Below are 19,432 nucleotides of genomic sequence, written 5' to 3'. Positions count from 1 at the left end.
TTCGTAGCCACATTTGGTAAGTCAACACATGGCTTATGAACATTGATTTTAAACTGAGACATCACCTCCACTAACCTATTACATCTACTGGGTGCGCAAGGTTAATGCAGAAGGTACGGTACTTGCATTGTGGGAGACTTTATGTATGATCTACTACAATGTACAAAGAAAAATAGTTTTCCATCATATTAAATGTGCATAACGGCTGAAAAGTGATGTGCATTAAAAACTAGGAAATACAGTTGGTTCTTGCACATATGCAAGCACAGTCAAGCATCCTGCCAGCACATCTCAAAGTAATGTCAACCTTGAGCTTGGTGTCAAGCTTAACAGTACCATTGAGACTGATATGAAGTTGGTTGCACTTGCAAAGAAAGCCCGGAGAGCTCTTGCATGCAGCCCTTGCAAGCCCTCCTGGATGTTCAACTCTCCACCATGCCTAATTTACTTTTGCCTCTGGAAACTCTCTCCCTCTGCAAAACAGGACATCACTGGGGCCACAGGGAGCTATGTGCCATGCATGTGGCTTTATGCATTGCACGAGTTTGAGGCTTTTGGCCTAGATAAACACTGCACAACGAAGGTAACTACCGGTCATGAGCTCCAGTTCCTTTTACAAGCTACTGTACATTAGTTTTCTGCATACAAGGTCTGTTGGAAAAGTATCCGACCTTTGGCCGAAGAAAAAAAACTGGCATAACTGGAGCGTTGGAAACCCAATCACCCTCAAAGTAGTCTCCTTGGGACTCTCCTTCTCCCAGCGGTGCTGCCATTGTTGGAAGCATTCCTAGAAGGCCTCTTTCGGAATGGAGTTTAGCTCAGCTGTCGTTGCAGCCATAATGTCCTCTCTTGTGTGAAATCGCGCTCCTTTCAATGGCCTCTTGATTTTGGGAAACAGCCAGAAGTTGCAGGGAGCCATATCAGGAGAGTAAGGAGCCTGTTGAACTACAGGAGTCTGGTTTTTCACCAAGAAAGTCTGAATCAAGTGCGAGGAATGTGCAGGAGCATTGTCGTGAAGGATGCGCCAATATCCTGTTGACCACAACTCTGGTCTCTTGCGCCGCACAGCATCACGTAGGCGATGGAGGACATCCCTGTAGTACTCTTTGGTGATTGTTTGACCCTGTGGTGCCGCACAGCATCACGTAGGCGATGGAGGACATCCCTGTAGTACTCTTTGGTGATTGTTTGACCCTGTGGTGCTGCACAGCATCACGTAGGCGATGGAGGACATCCCTGTAGTACTCTTTGGTGATTGTTTGACCCTGTGGTGCCGTACAGCATCACGTAGGCGATGGAGGACATCCCTGTAGTACTCTTTGGTGATTGTTTGACCCTGTGGTGCGTACTCGTGTACCACACCGCGGGAGTCAAAGAAAGCAGTCAGCATCACTTTGACGTTGCTGCGCACTTGGCGGGCCTTCTTTGGTCTTGGTGCCGTGGAATGCTTCCACTGTGACGACTGGGTTTGGTTTCCGGGTCGTACCCGTACACCCAAGCCTCGTCACCAGTGATTATGGTGTTCATGAATTCGGGGTCACTGTTTGTAGAATCCAGCATGTCCTGTGAGACTTCAACACGACATTGCTTTTCTCCATCGTGAGCAGCTTCGGCACGAATTTCGCCGCAACTCTCTTCGTGGCCACATCTTCGGTCATGATGGAATGTGCAGAAAAAGTGCCGATTCACACCTCTTCCACAATTTCTCAGATAGTCACACGACAGTCCCGCATCACCACAGCGTTTACTTCGGCAATGACCTGGTCATTTCGGCATGTTGATGGCCCACCGGAGCGTGGCTTGGTCTCCACCGATGTGGCCGTCGTTAAACCGGTTGTACCATCTGTGTGCTGCTCATAGCATCGTCACCGAAAGCCGTCTGAATCTTCCGAATGGTTTCCACTTGGCTGTCGCCCAGTTTCTGGCAAAATTTGATGCAGTAGCGCTGCTCCAGTTGCTCCGTCATTTTCCTTGTAATAAATGAACCGACGAAAGCACTGCACCCTACCTTACTCAGACGCTGCGTCCCAGCGACTGACGCTATCGGCAGGTGGGGAAAAATTTCCGCATGCGCACGAAAGTTCAAGATCGGCTGATGCAAGCGCGCTTGTTTCATATCCTTCAGGTGTTCGGAAAAAAAAAAAAAAAAAGGTTGGATACTTTTCTAACAGACCTCATATTATTCTTCCAATGTTTTCAGCTTAGGTCCTTGCATTTCAAGCAATGATTGAGAAACTGAGGTACAGGTAGTTATGCAGTAAAAGTCATTTGAGAGTAGGGAGTTTTTGGCAGTACTGATGCTCAGTGTTATTAGATAGGTTAACTCTTTCCCTACCATGGGGAAAATAGGTGTTGTTGTATATTACGGCAGATGTGTTTTTCTGAAGGAACTACTGCACTCATTATTTAATGTAATACATAAACAGAAAGCAACATGAATGCACTTTTCACACATAAATGTTTTATTAACGAGATGTATGTCATAAAAAAGATATAAATTGTTGAAATCGAGATTGTGCGATAAAATTTAACAGTTTGTAAAGACACGCTTGTATCTACTAAGAAAAAAATGTTACCGAAATTATGAAATATACAAAATGTATTGCCGTATATTAGGCACTACCTCAGAAAAAATCAAATTTTTCATTGAACCGGTATTCCGCTACAAAAATTTAACTGCAAGCACTACAGTTGGGCGTGCCAGGCTGCGGCCGCCGATGTTCCGGGCTGGTTTGCGTCGTCGTTGCGTTCAGACTCAAAGTCCGACGAAACGTCAGTGTCCTCTGACTCGCTGTTATTCAATGTATCGATGTATCAGCCGCAGAGGCAGCGGAATCGCGACATCTGCGATCTCCCGAAGCGTTTCCGGAGCCAGGCAGTTTGTGCGTTCTGCTTTGATGATCGCGAAACTTCGAAGCACATTTAAAAATCACCGCCTGGCCGGAAAAAAGCGAACTGCTTAGAAAACAAAACTATAGTTTCACCTTTTTCATGTCCGATGGCGCAGTGTGTCCGTGAGCAGCACAGAAGGTCTTGAAAGCAGCGTTTCAAACAATCGATAGAGAGTTAACAATACCCAAGGGGCGCGGTACGGAAAGAGTTAAGCAATATTGTCTTCCATATATTGTGATTTCATAAACATTTGTAAACAGAAATGCTTGCTTAAATGGCAACTGCAATTTCTTCACTCAGCACGAAGGATTATTCCTTTCATTCTGATTTAGGCGTTATACTGTGAACATGCTCTGCTTTTGGGCAGCTACTACAGTATAGAGCACTTATAACGTAACCGCTTATAGTGCAGGACCGGATATAGTGCGGTCTTTTCAGACTCCCGTTAATTTTCCCATAGCACTCCATGTATACACGTATCGCTTATAGTGCAGTTGCGGGAAACGAAATACCGGTTACAGTGCGGCTGCCTGGGAGTACGGAAGTCAGCGGAGACGGCGAACACTCCCCTCAAACGGGCGCCCCAAGGAGTGATCGAGGAAGAAAGAGACGAAGTGGAGGAGAAGGGCACGTGGTGCAAACGAACAGCCAGTGAGGCTGAAACCAGAATCTTGAGTGCAAGTCGAGTCGTGAAATATCACGGCGCGCATAGCGAGCGAGGGCCACGAAACGGCCAACGCTCGCTTCACGATAACGGCAGTAAACGAAACTTCAGCGAGCGAGCGGGCGGCGCCGGCACAGCACGGCGAAGGGCGCACGCAGACCGTGCAATGTGAGGGAGGAGGGCGGCAGGGAAGCGGATTTCGCCTTGGCAACTCCGCCGCTTCGGTGGCTCCAGCTCCCCGAAGTTTCGTTTTCTGCCGTTATCGGGAAGCGGGCACTTGCCGGCGTGGGTAGTTACGTTGGCCGGCCTGGGACAGCGCCACTGCTTCCCTCTGCGCCATAGCCGCAGCATGCAAGGTCAACACGTGACTAGAAAGTACAGGAAGCATAAAGGAGAAAGAAGGGTTCACTGCCATTTTCTACGCGTGGCTACGGTAGCGTGGCTGAGACATCGGCACGTACACGCATGTTCCGGCGCAACGCAGAATCGGCGACCTTGCCATATGAGAGAGAGTGAAATGTCCGCCGCATTTTTTTTTTTTTTTTGGTTTGTTCGCAGCGCAACAGTGAGGGGTCTCCCCTAAGCTTTTACTCTATGGCGGTGCCAGAGCAATGCCGGTCGGAGGCGCCGCCACGTGATTTGGTTCGAATTAACGAGATTCGACAGTAAATTGAATGCAAACGTTCTAGCCGCATTCCTCGACTGTCGCATACGCGTGGCGGCACGGTGCACATGTTTTGCATATGTGCGGGCCTTGAAAATTGTTGCTTTGGTTATAGTGCGGTACCGCTTATAGTGCGGATATTCACGACTCCGGCGACTTACGTTATAAGCGGTCTACACTGTATGTACAAATTTGACTTCTGCGTGCTCCACAGCAGCAGCTTTCTAAAGGACAGTCCGTGCACACACTGTTCTGCACAAGCTTTATTGTACAAAAGCATTCAAAATAGGAATGCCCATACAATGCTTAAGACCAACTGCAATAGAAAAACAAATGCCTAGAAAACACATGACTAGCTTATTTTACACAACATTGATAAACTTAAATATACTATGTTATATTCTGGCATGCTTGTAAAATTGGCTCCTGCATAAAGAATGGACAGTTTAAGACTAACATTGGCATGTCAACAATACATTCTCGAGGCAGCAGCACAGTGCCTGCTTGGAAAAACTGGCATCAATGTATTTCGCTTCGAAAAAAGGAAGTCCAATTTTCCCAACAAACAGTTCCAGGCAGGCATCTTGCCGACTGGCCCACAAGTGTACAACATGCGGTCTGAACTAGCAGCAGTCGAGTAACGCACTACTGGGTACATGAAACTTTTGAACATTGATTAACAAGTCCTAGCTTAGAGCCTCACTAGAACATCATTGGCACAGCAGCAACAACAAACAGGTACTGATTGCAACTACCACAACTAGAAAGCCTAGGCGCAACACTATGATTCTTATCTTGCCTAGCACTATGCTGCCTTTTTGTTTCTCTATCACGATACGAGGAAGACACTGCGTAGGCACACAACATTGACACAGTACAGATAAAATGACTGACAAATAACAGCAACAAGAGCTCCCTGCACTTGTGTGTGTTGGCACCTTGGCCTATGCCAGCAGGCAGGGTGCGATGCCATGACTGTGGAGCCCTCTTGTACAAAACCATCGATCATTCCATACAGAAACAACACTCCACACCACTGCTTTTCCGTGACTACTCTGCTTACAGTTGGGAAAAGGTTTTGGCAGCTGCAACAGACGCCACGGTTAAAAGACCTATTTGCAACATTGGAAACAACATACACACCCGTAGCAACAACCAGCCTATGTTGCAGCTCCTCTTGAGGAAACAGTTTCAGGACACATTTAAATATGCCTGCCTGGCACATTACATAAATACTGCTGCGTTTTTCCTGCTTATAAGGTTAAATACGCACAACCTTTCTGCAAATTAAAACAGCATGTGATTTGCACAAGTTTCGTGTTCAGAAGCAAGCCTGCTTCTTTTTGTTTTGCTCACTATTGATTACTATTCCATTAATCTTACTGACAGAATTTAACAGAGTAGCCGTTACACTAGACTGATAACACTCTCGTAAAAGACAGTTTGTAGGACAGGAAGATCTGAAGATATGTGCATTGTGAACCAATGAAGCTCTTTATCAGCTTCAAAAGTATTGCACTTAATCTCAAGTCCAAAGTAACTTGCTTTTTCTGAATATGAGTGGCTACATTTGCTTTGGCACGAAAAGTATTTTCAAAGCAGGAAAAGGCAGAGTAGCACACACACAAAAAAAAATATGTACCTCATGGCTTTAGGCTAGTTGCCTAAATAGTTTTGAATCATAACCGTAAGAACATAACACACATTTATTGCAGCATTTCTTTACGGATATGAATCTTGTGCGGACATCTAAACCAACCCCAAATGTTGCTTGGACAGAATATATGTATCGTTATAATCCTTTGTTGGCACAAAACTTGTGGCACAAGTGTTTGAAATGGATGAAATGTGGTATCACCCTTCAAGAAAACATCAACCATGACATCTGCAATTAAATAAAAAAACTGATAATAACGAGCTTCGACATATATTGGATGGAACTTTGCAGGCTGTATTAAGCATCTTGTTGGCAACAAAGAGCATCTGCAGTGAGAACATCAAACCACAAAGCAGATGACCGTAAAAGCACACAACAATAAAACAGTCTTTGGATGTGTTCCTAGTAACACCAGCTGGTGAAGCAATTTACTTGGAACACAGAAATCAAGTTTGACTAGCCTGCTTGTATGGCACATATCACAAAGAAGGTTTTCTTACCATTAAAAACCCTGTAAAGTGTACTTTGAAAAATTAAGCCCCAGCCCAGCTGTCTAACGTCGACAAAGTACCCTGAATAGGGCTGGCCAACACTGTTGGTGCTCACAAGTAAACACTGTGCATACCAGATCTGATAATTCTTAGTTTAACGAGCAGAAAAGACACAACTCAAGTATAATTGCAGTGCAGTAACATCCGTTTCCCTCACTGCTCAGGGTATAGGCTGTTACAGTCTTATCACAAAGTATGTTGACTGCTAACAACACCCAACCAACAGGTAGAACATCCACTACTTGGCTCAACTTGCCCATCTGTTGGCACCACTGCAAATCAGTCACTGAAATAGCTTGTTAACACCAGGCATTATCATTTGTTAGCTTCACAGATTGTGTGCCATCAGTCAAATATGGCACGAGAATAAGTCCTCAATAGAAATGGCACGTAGCATGCCTATATTTATGCAGCCTCTTAATCCGAGGCAAGGAATCTGTTAAGTCGGTTTCAACAACTACACACTCCAAGGAATGACACGGACAAGCCTTTATGGACGAAAACCTAGTCTTGCAACATACATACTACAGCAGCTACAAATGCAACCCTCTGCAACAGCAGTGAGGCCAGAAAAACTTTGGGGTGCACATACATAACCACTGTTGCCTGACTAGGAGGACCAGACGTTAGCATTAAATGAGTGAGACAGATACTCAATATCTAAATGGCACAGTTGTGACAATAAGGATTGATAACCCCTCCTGGCATGCGGGTTCCTTTTCAGGCCACTGAGTTTTTCTTCTGTCACGGTAAAGTGACAGAATGGTTCCCTGTAACAATAGCTACATAGCGTGTGAACAAACATGGAAACAAGGCGTAATGTTAACATTAATAGTGTGGAGATAATTTGGCTATGTGCTAGAAGCTGCAAAACACCATCCTGGGAGCATTATACTGCAAGAATGTTTATAAGAAAGTTTAGTAGTAGCCAACATAGACACAGAACAAATGTTGGGAAGCCATGGTACAAAGAAGCAAGCTACCCTTTCCACAGGAAAGGATCTCTCCTGTTGCCTCAACCAAAACCCGCAAACGATGTTTCTGCTTCTCATGTCTGAGTGGAGGGCCCAAGCAATGTTTACATCGCGATTCTCGCCTCCTTTGCCTTTTATTTCCCTTTCTTTCTTGCTGTGCAGTACATTTCCTGAGAAGGTTTTGGAATCCATTGCGTTTCACAAGAAACCCCAGTTCAGACAGCTACAGGCTATTTGTGAGCAGCTGGGCACCGCAAACGTGATGTGGCAGTGAAACATATGTGACGTCATCTCACTGGTAGGAATTGGGGCTCCTCCAAGGATGAGGGCATGCAAGCTTTTGAATTTTTAGCTGTTTTCACAGCACACATCGGAGTAATACTTCACAAACATGATTGCCACCATAGTTTACAATGCCAAAACCTGTTGAGGGACCATTTAATAGGTTAAACCTCAATTCAACAAAATCTTGCAGCCTGAAACTTGGTCACGTAAAAATGTTCATTGTGTCAAGTTTTACATATTTAGCAGATTTAATTTCATACGTTTGAATAGCAGTCCTGTGGGTAAACATGTTGCAGATAGTACGATCTTTAGTACGATCTCAATGAAAATACAGATGATCTTGCACACAGAAGGGTCACAACTAGTTATCCGCACCTGACCTTGATGGTTGCCATCAGTAAACTTAAAATAAAACACAGCATAACATGCCCCAAAACAAACTGCCTTGCATATTGTGTGCATCAGGATACATATTGGTCAGATAATCCTGAGGTGTGCTCATTTTGCATTTCTTTTTCTTTCTCTAACGTAAATAAAAAAACTGTGAGGATATGCCAGCCTGAAAAATCTGCCATGAGAACCTGCCCTGTACGTTTCTCATTTACCACGCAATGCTAACAATAAAGGACACCTCAGCAGGTTTGTTTGAGCACTGCAAACAAACCAAGCTCGGTGTTTAGATCACACGGTAATTATGCTGTCTGCAAAATGTTACACCAATTTAAGCTGTGAAAGAAAGCTGAAAACTCGGATGAAAGCCTACGTGCCCTTGTTAGCAAAGGAGCTAGTCTCCTTGGCGGCAGAAATGACATCAAAGACCTTGCCTACCATGTCACAGATACAGCCTGCAGCACACTAATAACCAGCAGCAATTTTAACATGCAAATTCCCAACAACCACCACCAGAAATGCCACCACTCGGCAAGAAAGAAAGATTCACTTTTCAGAACGTTAGGAGTAGAAAAGCAGACTACACAAACTCAGCAACATCTTTTCCATTCCTCTTGTGTCAGTGTTTTCTAAGCTCAACTTTTAAAATCATGAACCACTACTAGTTAACTGGCCCAGCTTTCTGTCATACTCTAATGAGGGAGAGAAAAAAAAAGGAACTTGGTCTCGTGACAAAAAATCACGCAGATCCCATGCACTGTGGGAATCGATGTAAGCTAAGCTTTCTGTGGAGTTTGCTTTGATTGACGATAATTAGCGGCAATGTTGGCGGCGAATCTTTCATTTCTTCAACGTTTAGTACAATACTAGTGCGGTGAGTTGATGTTAAACTGTACCTTGCGTGCACTACCGCTGTGTGTCTGCGGTAGAACAGAACACACAGCAAGATATGTTTGCTTGAGGCGTTGTTGTGCGCCATTGTTCATAGCCTGTGAGAAAATTAGCATTGTCATTGCCTCACGCGGCATGTCACATTGTGGCAGAAGTGTTAAACTTTAATTGAAGTATGTATCTGTATGTGGCAAAACCACAATCGGATTATAAGGCATGCCATAGTGGCGGACTCCGGATTAATTTTGACCCCGTGTGGTTCTTTAATGTGCACCTAAATCTAAGTACACAAGCATTTTTTGTATTTTGCCCTCACTGAAATGTGGCTGTCGTGGTTGGGATCGAACCCGCTACCTCAAGCAACACCATAGCCGGAAAGCTACTGCGGCGGGCACAGAAGTGTTAACTTCAGATGCGGCCGCTTCCGTAGTGTCGCCTAGCCGCTTCGGTACTTTAATGCGGATTTGCATCTCCACACTCTGTGTCAGTTGTCCCCTTGACAAATTTGCACGGTGTTTATTTTCCAGAAATAGCAGAAATGTACCGTACTGTACTTAGAACTTTCAATTTATCTGCAACTGCTGTCATGTCTAATAGCAGTGTTTCTTTGCCTTCTTACATCACCTTTTCCCTCTCCCGCCCTTCCTCAATGTATGGGAGCTGTGAGCGAATAGCGGCAAGGCTGTTATTCACATGTTTCGTGACTCTGTCAGTTCTACCCATTCTCTGCCTCCTCTCCCTACTTCCTCTCTACCATTATACCCTCTGGACTGTTGCACGGTAAGTGCTGAAGGTAAGTTCAAGGTAAGTGCTGAAGTTTCTGAAATGCTCTTGCGGGGGAGTCACGGATAATTGCAGTCGTCAAGAGGTTACCGTGGCGACGCCCAGGGAGCTCCAGAGGGCATTGAGAGAAGACGCGATGGAAAGGTCCAAACGAGTTTCTCAAGTCGCCTTTTCTCTCTGCCACGCTCCTGCCATGTACATGCACACTCTGAACTGCCTCCCCATGCAGCATGCAAGACAGCGACAGCAGCAGCAGTGGAAAATTCGAAAGAAGTGGCAAAGAAAGCTTCGCTTCAAAACGTAAACTGGACTCTCGGCTCCAACGTGGGAGAACGCAGAGAAAAAGATGTTTAATTAAATTCCCGGGTTTTACGTTCCAAAACCATGATCTAACTATGACGCATGCAAGCAGTAGTGGGGGACTCCGGATTATTTTTGACCACCTGGGATTCTTTAATGTGCACCTAACACTAAGTACACGAGCGTTCTTGCATTCTGCCCCCACCGGAATGCGGCCACCATGGCTGGGATCGAACCCACGGCCTCGAGCTAAGCAGCACAACACCATAGCCACTGGTCAATTGTGGCCGGTTGAAAATGCAGAGGAGGAACGCAGCTTGAGCCAACAAGAAAGAGCCTCTGTTGCAGGAAGCATAGCTCGCCCACTTGTACCATCGCCTCACATTTCATTTGCTTCCATTTCCACTAGTACTAAACCCTTCCGAAGAATTCTTGAAGTAGAACACTCCCTGGACAGTGCTTTACAGCTTCTATTGTACAACCAAACTTTCTGATGGGGCCCTGTGAGGGCAGTTTAGGCCCTCACAATGTTTAAGCCACGATGATGGCCACCAATGTTGATAACAGAAAAAGATTTGATTCTGGCTATCACTTTACTGCTAACGTATTTCTGAGCATCTCATTAGCAAGAGCAAGGACGTCAACAAGGTGCTCAGCCAACAAAAGGTACAGCGAGGCATTCCGTTCACTGCTTGTGTGTTCACCACCGTTCACTTGCAGAAACTGATGAAACTGTAGTGCAAATGCACTGCCTCTCTGTGTAAGCATTCTAACAGAATAAATAAATGTTCCTAGATTGAGGTACGATTGCCATTAGTAACACCTTAGTTATGTAACTGAAAAAAAGAAGAAAAAAAAAGAAATTCGAACAGAAGCAATCATGGAAAAATGATTAAGAGTGTATTTTGAACAAATAAATGCTTGCCTCTGCATAATGAAAAGTCTGGGACAGTCCATCCATTGTACTAATGAGCTCTGCAATTTAACACAAAAAGTGATGGCGCATTCCCAGATTTGGCCAGCTTTATTTTTGCTTAAATCAAATAGACAGGAATGCCTCTTTGGTCTAGCGTGGCACTAGATTTTCTTTAGGAAGACACCTAAAATGACCTAAAGAACTTGTTCATATTATGAGAAGAAAGCAGTTTGGCTTCACAGAATCACCTAACACTGCTTAGTGAGTGAATCTGCTGATAAAAAATATACCACTACTGCTTCAATTACAAAGGAATCTATGTAAGCTTTTCGCTTGAAAATACTACACCTTTCAGTGCTGGCTTGACTTTTCACCCTGTGGTCGTCACTTTCCCCTACTACGTGGTGGACGAGAGTAATGCCACAAGTGATGTCATTACATTCCCTTGCAAAGTTCTCGGGAGTCTTCATCTTGTTAGAAAAGTTTGATTAATGAATCCAGAGTGGTATCATTAACAACAATACCGGTGGTGACATGCCATCAATAGCATCCTCATACCAGCATGGGTAACAACTCAAACATGTTCAACTAATGCAGTGTGTAACAGCTAATTTCGCCAACTTTTTGTTCCCTCGCTCCTTTCCAGACACTAGCTTTCTCTCTCATATATTTTTCTTAAAATTCTTAGGTTTACATAGGACGTTCTCATTGCCATAACACAGACTTCTTGCAGTTGCTAAGTGCAGCAAAAAATGCTCATGTCACTGCAATATCTCAAACGCAGTGTCATGTGTAAGATGAACTTTTCAATAAAGTTACACGAGTGCAAAATAAAACAGGTGTTCCCACAGTTCGTCATAACGTTAGTCTACTGTACTACTGAAACAATGTTAAAACACAGCAGCGGCCAATAAATTATGTTAACTCGGAGAACTGTCTTGCAGAGAAACACAACAGAAAACATGCGACTATAAATATGTTTTAAAAAAGTAGTGTTATTTGTTTTCCTTCTATGAATAGTATTCTAAGAAACATAAATGCACATTCAATTGTTAAACGACTCGTGTATATATGTCTCCAAGCTTAAGGATCAAATAAATTTATGAAAACAAGTGCTTACTTCCTGAAGCTTGGTTACATGCATGTTATTGAACTTTAACTATATGATATCACTTTTTTTTTATTTAGAGCAAGTGCACAAGAAAAATATTACCATGCTTTTAAAAAAACTAAATGAATAGCAAATCTCTAAAGCTATGGCTTGTTTGCATAATTCAGACTGCAACTCTTGTAAAGCATCGGCTATCAAATATCGTCGCTGTATTTTCCACAGACATGTGGCATTGTAGAGCTGCATCATAACTATTTAGCTCATTGGAGTGTACACATTGCTTAACTCTCTTAATTTGCAAATTAGTATAAAGGGCTCCAAAACTAAGGTAAGATGGGCATGAGAAACAAAGAAAGAAACATAACCCTCATTGCATTAAACTAATATTACTCTTTCATGCACCCCTGAGAGCTTAAATTGGCACAGAACACGATAGTACTTGTTCTACCCTCTTTTGGTGCAGTGTTATGAAACGACAATTGATAATGCAAACTTCACGAAAGCCTTAATTGGGCTATGTAAATTTAGTGCCAGCACTTTAAATCTGTTATAATTCTGTCATTGTATGCACTTAGCTAGCAGAAATGCAATAAGAAGGACAGTGTACATAAAGACTTGGCTGCGAAAGGTGGAGGACAGAAAAAGAGAGTAAATAATAAATGAATATTTGGCATCTTTTTTACTATAGACGGCTAACGTTAGTTTTGCCACTCGGTATAAAGAGCACACTGTTCAAGAGATACTCTAAGTAGGAGCTAGGGCAAAGGTCTTAAAACTCACATCCTATGGGAAGCATGTGCCCCACAAGGCCCTCCCTTTTCTAAAGTTATGTAAGCGTAATACAATTGTCTAACCCCCCCCCCTTGTACATGTCACAGAGCGGCCAGCAGGGAGTTGCGTACAGTAAATAGTCCTAGCATGGCAGAGACATACTAGCATAGAAATACACAGAAAGACGTCTACACAAGGAGCAGCTCTGGTGACGACATGTTGTGATGCCGTGTTTAACCGAAGTGTGCAAAACTTTAATCGCAACAGCCGACTGTATTCTATTTGTCTGTTGTCGTAAACATGTCAGAAGGCATTGACACTAGTGCTGCTGTTGTCAGATAACGTCATCTGGTTACCTGTTAGAGGTCATCTGTTATAGCATTCTCATGCTAGAAATCTAACATTTGCAGCCCAATGCCTGAAGTGAGTTTGAGACTCCTGGTGTAGACTCTGTACGGTATTCACCTGGTGAAGGAGCATAGCATTTGGACAAGGGGGAACACTGAGAAGAGAAAGTCAAAAATGATGTGTCAAGAAGGGTGGATAAAAGTAAATTTTAGCTTTCTATGACTGCACAAAATTGCCTAAATATACATTTAACAAGTTCTCACTGGAGGATGCTTCTCAGTTGGTACCTTACGAAGGTTACTTCATGAAACATACTTCAAAAAATGGCCTTCTTCATGTTAAGTAACATAGCGTTATTGTGTCTAGAGTGAGGAAAACTGTGTGATTCTGGCATAACCTGAAAGACCAGAACACAATCATCATTCAAAGATAAAAAATAATGTACTTAGTAGACATTATAATAATACTGATAATAATAATAATAATAATAATAATAATAATAATAATAATAATAATAATAACAACAACAAACAACTCTAAATAATAAATATAATATCTACAATACATGACAAACTTTAAATAACATCCCCATCACACAGGTACTGCCCAAGTCTATGCTGATAGAGCACTACTTTAACAGTCACGATTTAAAGACACTTAAGGCAAATATTAAGTCAAGCTAAAGTTATAAATTAGTACGATAAGATGGTCCAAAGCAACACTTTTATGGACAACAGAGCTTTTGTAAACATAGAGCAGGATTTGCACCGCTGCTGTAAGAGTTCGGCACCAGCTCCCATTTATAATTGCTAAATTGTAGGCAGCCAGTTATAAAAAAAAAAAAAAGTTAATTACATTGCAATCCAACACAATGGAAAATCCAGTCCTGCCAAGTTTCGTTGAATTTCCGCACAGAAATCGCAGATGCTACCCTCATCACTCACTCTCATGCCCACATACAAAATCCGATGCCGATAAATGAGCTCACTGCGTCATGTTCTGCATACATACAGTTTTAACACAGAATGTCAAAGCTTATTTCATAATATGTTTTTCTAATTAACACTAGCTGCTCTTCTGTACCTCAAGAATCCTCACTCAACTTGAAGTTCCAGTGTGAAAATGTGCTACCAGAGTAAAGGAATTTTTTTTTTGCCAACCTCAACTGGAAGCTTCAGAAAATGTCAGTGTTTGTATCTGAAAACCTCGTTGTGATGTTTCAAATGGCTTTCTGAAGACAGAGTCCCTAAAGAAAGCAGGTATTTCTTGCTGCACTCAGTTTTCATCATTCTCGACTCATTCACACTCCATGAACTACAAACTGGGGTTCTTGAGCACAATCAATGATTGCAGCTGGGACTCTCGTAGCCATCTTGGTGATTAAGGCTGGCATTTTTAAACGACCACTCTGCTTAGAATATGGCTAACATGGCTACAAAACAGACAAGCAGGGGCACTGCTCCATTATCATACAGCAGCCTAACAATCAGCATGTGCTACTCGCTCCAAGTTCTTACATCTGTCACATCTCACTGGCCTGTCAAGCTAACTTCTGTCAGGTGCTTTCACCATGCATCCTACGCTGTGAAAAGCACATTTTTTTTTTAGTACAGCGTGCTTATTTGCATCACACAGTGGTATATCATGCATAGGTGCCAATTTGTCGACAAGCTTCGACTCCGATCATGTAGGAAGGGCACACATCAATTATGCTTGAAAGCCGAATGAGAATTGGCATCAGTGAGCGTCGAAACTGACGGTATTACGAGGCACAAGAAATAAGAACAAGTGGAATGCTGACGTCTTATTCCAACGCAGCTGTGCAGCACTGATATACCAACCTTCATGAAACAACTTAGTACTTAGCGCTGATATACCAAGCTTCATGAAACAACTTAGTGAGAAAAAAAAGCAACGAAGAAAAAGGGTTAATGCCTATGTGACTGTTTAAATGCAGTGGTTGTGGGACACAACAGTCCCGGCCACTGAAAGCCATGGGATGTATGCTGTGTGACTAGACCAGTGTCAGCAGGCAGTGGCCACCGAGACATTGAATTTAAGAAAGTTGTGCACTCAGATAATGATAAAGGACTGGCTGCGACCACTCTTCTCCAACTTAGCCACATCTAACTAGGTTACCTTAAGCCACAGTGGTGAGGTTGCAAAATAAAGATGAAATGCCAGATTTAACAGTTAAATTAGACAACAAAAATAAGTTCTAAGACAAGAAAAATTGTGCCCATCTCATATGCGTCACAAAGATAACATTCAATACATGACAACATTACACCCTCCGATAAAAACAGCTGAAAACTCTTATACTCCTCTCACATGTTTGCAATGCAACATCAAGCAACATCCATCAGCAATGGCAATAAGCTGCTCACATTACATTCATCCACTAGCGGCAACGATTCGGACAAGGACCACCCGCCATTAGGCTAAAGGGCAAGGTGAAAACACCTAATTATATAGAAATATAATGGTCTTTAGTACAAAGTGAGGACACTTCATCACAAAGAAAGAAATTGATCTTTTTTGTTTGTTTGTTTCCCAAGAGAATGTCCGTATTTAGTGGTATTTGGCACATTGAACCAGTGGTTGGTGCACTACGGCTAGCCTCAAGGCAATCATTTACTTTAAGACCAGATCTACAATTTTATGAATTGGCATCCTTTGTTTCCGATAAAAACCAAGTAAAAGATGGAACTTCAAAACTTGAAGCAGCACTGCACCTGCAACATGTGTTTGCACCATTTGAAAAAGTAAATTTCATTTAGTAAGGAGAACTTTTTAAATTTGATAAAATTGACACCATGAAGCAAGATGGCCAACTGGGCAAGTTAGTTAAGGTCGAATTTAAGGATAAAAGGCCGTACAAACAAAAACAAGGACAAAGGGGATGTACACAGTACACATGAGCAAACATAACACCCGTCTTAGGGAACATGGGCTTTCCCTGTAGGAAACTGCCTCGTAGCATTTCACAATTTATACTGCAGGTCATGTGGTTGCATTCCTATATTCAAGGAGAACACAGCTGACCTAGAAAATAGCCAAGACATACAACATACGAATTAGGGGCAAGCATGTCAGTCAACTGCCAGAACTTCCTCACGTTAAAAAAATTAATTATTTGCATGAGTAGTGTTGATCATTTTTGAAACCATGCCCACTAGCCTGTGCATGCATGAGCCTGGTCTGGCTTTCATTTTTATCCTTTTGGCTTTCCCTTTATATATGCTTGTTATTTTCTATGAAATATTTAGTTGGAAGCGAGTGCTAGTGTGTCCTTTGTCCCTGGCTTGTTTGCACTATTTGGAATATTTTAGAGATGGCATTGTATCGATTTCTTGAAATATGGAGGTTTTCTTTGTAGCTTTATGCTACAGATGGGCAGATGACAATTGTCCCTTTCATGACTTTTCTCCACCATGCAGACTTCTGCAGAAGTGATTTGCCATATGAAGACGGCATAATAGGGGTTAGGATAGCAAACTGGGCAGGTTGGTCCGTAATAAATTATCTAATATGGTATTTGACTCACCCTGTTTACTATCCAAATCCTCCTGATTTCTTATACACGACTTATGCTTTTCTCTGTATGTGCGATGCTGCCAATTTATGGCATCATACACTTATAGCTGCTGTTCCGTGTCAGCCTTATTTTTCCTATGTTCACGGTGCTCTCTTCTGAAGAGAACCCCACAGGTCAAAAGCATGAAAAGAAAGGTGCCTTCATTGACCGTTTCTTTTTTTCCTCTGTCAACACTGGACAAAGGAAATCATGAAGCATCCAGCGAGTGAAGCAAAAACTTCACCTGTTGTGTTTTACAAAACTGTCAACACTCCACCACAGTGCCAGCAAGTGCTTAAGACTGAATTCTAGGCATTATATGGGTACACAGTATCACTGCAAGGGCTTTCACATTAGAAGAAAACTTTTTGGCCTCAAAGCCTTTCAAAAAGTTTCTATTTCCTGCACTGTCCTCGAGCACAAACCCTTTACATAACACAGAAGCAACTTCAGAAGTTAATAAGCGGCTCACAGGTGAGGTGAAGCTTTCACAAACACCGGTGGTTTTTAATTCTCTTCACTGAATTCTTCAACATCTGCATACTCTGCAACGTCTGCATACCCATATGGTACAGTAAGCTTTCAAATATTAACTTATACTCTGGTAGCAACTGCACTGAGTCGTTATAGAGTAATGCGAACAACCTGCACTTCCTTGACGAATGCTAATCTGCTAATGCACCGGGGACCATTTCATTGAGTTCCTGTCAAAACAAAGCTATAGCAAGCAAAGCTGCAGCAATGTTTTCAGCTTGGCAAAAGCGTACTTTACACTCTGAGCTGCCACAGTGCACATACTATACTTCTGTCATTTTCAAAGCTTGACTCACTTCTCAAGCAAATAAAGCAATGAACTCAAATACCGTGAAACCACAGTTAGCATATGGCCAGAGTACAAAGCAGAGACAGAAAACTGACTCCCACTGAAAGCATCTAAAAACACAAAAAAGAAAATGCACTGCCTGCATAAATTTTCATTAACGGAAACCACAACACACGAGCTATATGCTACAGTGTTGGGCCCATTTCATTTGCTTTACATCTCCTTTTGCTATACCAACATGGAGAATCAGAAAACAATCTATTACCTACACAAACTGGCGTGACAGCAGCATGAACTGCCTGTATTAGGTTTATAAATGTGCACACTTATAAAGCTCAGTCGGTACATTCTTCTTCCTCTAGGTTGCAAACCCCAGCCATTCAGCCTCTCTTTGTATATTTGACACACAGTCAGTGCAGGAAGCAACATGGCAACAGCTGCACTGCATTATTAGTAGTGGCTCCAAAGCTTTGAGATAAGCTCAAGCTGACAGTACTCTGAAAATCATGGCGAGCCACAGACTTTCTTCCAATATAAACACTCTCAGTCCTTAGCTGACCGATCCTCCGCCCTGTGCTCACTCGTCAAGGATGCAAGAGCACCCACTGCACTGGCGGGCAGACCATGAATGGAGGACGCCCGAGTGGGTCGAGGCCTGCCTTCGGGCTCCTCCTCAGCCACTGTTGGAGGTGGCGCATCATCGGTCGTGGCAATTCCTACCTCAGCCGCTGCCCAGCCAGCTCCCCGCCGTGACTTGCCAAACCTGAATGTCTTGCGGCTCTGAGCCTTCTGGCGTTGAAGCCGGTGCCTTGGCCGCTGCGGCTCCCCAGTCTCAGGGGACTGAGGTCTAGAGGCAGTTGGGGTTGGTGGACCCTCTCCTAGAAGAAGGAATCGTAACCATAAAAGAAGACGCATCAGAGTTGGCAATCATAAATTCTAAAGGCATGTAGCCACGAAAGGCTCCAAAATTTGGCAAGATGCAGATGACAGTAGATACAGATGACAAGATCACTCAGCAAAATTGCTATGACTAAATGAACATTATAACAATAACTAATGAGGTAGTCCATCCAAAAGCAACAAACACAAGATGAAATAAATGCCACACAGGAGACCCCAACAATGCAACCGAACCTCGTTATAACGAACTTGCATCCAACATGAATAGACATACTTTCTGTATTATCTACTGTATTAATATGCAGAAGACAAAGATAATGTTCAATAGCCTGGCAAAGGAACAAGAATTCAGGATCGCCAGTCAGCCTCTAGAGTCTGTACAGGAGTACGTTTATCTACGTCTATTACTCACAATTACTCACCCTGATCATGAGAAGGAAATTTACAGAAGAATAAAGATTGGTTGGAGTGCATACAACAGGCGCTACCAAATCCTGACTGGGAGCTTACCACTGTTGTTGAAAAGAAAAGTGTACAATCATTGCATTCTACCAGTGCTAACATATGGGGAAGAAAGTTGGAAGTTAACGAAGAAGCTCAAGAACAAGTTAAGAACCGCACAAAAAGAGATGGAACGAAAAATGTTTGGCACAACGTTAAGAGACATTAAGAGAGAGGTGTGAATCAGAGAGCAAACCGGGATAGCCGATATTCTAGTTGACAATAAGAGAAGAAAATGGAGCTGGGCAGACCATGTAATGCGTAGGGTAGATAACCGGTGGGCCATTAGAGTTACCGAATGGGCACCAGGGGAAGGGAAGTGCAGTCGAGGACGGCAGAAAATTAGGTGGGGTGATGAAATTATTAAATTTGAGATTGAAAATATTGAGATTTGCAAAAAATAATTAAAACTGCAAATATTTCTCAATTTGAAT

General features: G+C 42.9%; 1 protein-coding gene across 1 annotated transcript in view; it reads right to left on the bottom strand.

Moving 5' to 3' along the window:
* Positions 1-4,468: 4,468 nt before the first annotated feature.
* Positions 4,469-19,432, bottom strand: part of LOC119442285 (protein unc-80 homolog) — a 182,055-nt gene continuing 167,091 nt past the window's right edge. The window contains exon 62 of the mRNA XM_049662030.1: positions 4,469-18,475. Coding sequence (XP_049517987.1) covers positions 18,141-18,475 — 335 coding nt within the window. The 3' untranslated portion in view covers positions 4,469-18,140. The remainder of the gene's footprint in view (positions 18,476-19,432) is intronic.

This window comes from Dermacentor silvarum, chromosome 2 (assembly GCF_013339745.2).
Source record: "Dermacentor silvarum isolate Dsil-2018 chromosome 2, BIME_Dsil_1.4, whole genome shotgun sequence".
NCBI classification, from domain to species: Eukaryota; Metazoa; Arthropoda; class Arachnida; order Ixodida; family Ixodidae; genus Dermacentor; species Dermacentor silvarum.
The sequence above is the reverse complement of the archived record's forward strand: the minus strand, read 5'-3'. Positions and strand labels throughout refer to the sequence as shown.